This window comes from Lipotes vexillifer, unplaced genomic scaffold, assembly GCF_000442215.2.
Source record: "Lipotes vexillifer unplaced genomic scaffold, Lipotes_vexillifer_v1.1 scaffold83, whole genome shotgun sequence".
Lineage (NCBI taxonomy): Eukaryota > Metazoa > Chordata > Mammalia > Artiodactyla > Lipotidae > Lipotes > Lipotes vexillifer.
In genome coordinates, this window is record NW_006799780.1 from 1,478,366 (window position 1) to 1,479,174 (window position 809).

Here is an 809-nt window from a genome sequence, read left to right on the forward strand (position 1 = left end):
CTCTCTCTCTCTCTCTGCGCCTGGGTCGGGTGGGTGACGCCGAGCGCGAGATGTCGGATTTTGATAGTAACCCGTTTGCAGACCCGGATCTCAACAACCCTTTCAAGGTGAGCGTCGTCCCCAGCATCTCCCGCCACCGTGACGCGTCGTTGTTTGTTTAAACCGACAAGTTCTTTGGCGCCCGCCACTCGGCCCCCTTCAGCCCTTTAAGACGGGCTCCCGGCCGCCGCACCCCTCTGGGGGGTCGCGCTCCGGCCCACGCGTCACTCGTTTTGGGGTCGGAGTGGAACCTACCGAGCTCCCCATACGGCCGGCCCTCCCCGCGTCCCCGACTGGAGAGGGTCGTGCCCTGGCTCGGGAATAAAGGTTCCCGGGGCTTCGGGGTTCCCGGCCCTCTTCTCGGGAGCGGGGAGAGTGAGAACCTAGAGCAGGTGGAGTTGTCACCTGTCAGGTAAGTGTGGCTGACCGGGCAGGGGCGGGGGCCGGGACGCGGCGGAGGGGGGCTCACCCTCGGGAGGGGTTGTCATGGGGACCCGAGGCGCCTCGGCGCTGAGAGGAGCTGCGTGGGTGATGGCAGAGATGTGGAAGAGAGGTGAGGGCACCGAGTACGCTGCAATTAAAAATAAAAGGTTTTTGTTTTTATTTTTTAAACTTGTGTTGCGCCCAGGTGCCACCAGCGGCGCTGCCATCCCTCCTCCCCACCATTTGCCGGAGGTTGAGGGTACTGATATCAAAGCGTAAGTTAAATATAAATAAACACCTGGAAACAATAGTGCACGTGGACGATCATCTTCCTTCCTAACCGCTCT

The 809-nt window shown here is 60.7% G+C and overlaps 1 protein-coding gene across 3 annotated transcripts in view; it reads left to right on the forward strand.

The window, feature by feature from the left end:
* Nucleotides 1-11: 11 nt before the first annotated feature.
* The window catches only part of SCAMP1 (secretory carrier membrane protein 1), a 132,929-nt gene continuing 132,131 nt past the window's right edge, over nt 12-809 (forward strand). For all 3 annotated transcript variants that reach the window (XM_007471961.1, XM_007471963.1, XM_007471962.1), the window contains exon 1: nt 12-107. In XM_007471961.1, the coding sequence (XP_007472023.1) occupies nt 51-107 (57 nt within the window). In that variant the 5' untranslated portion in view covers nt 12-50. The remainder of the gene's footprint in view (nt 108-809) is intronic.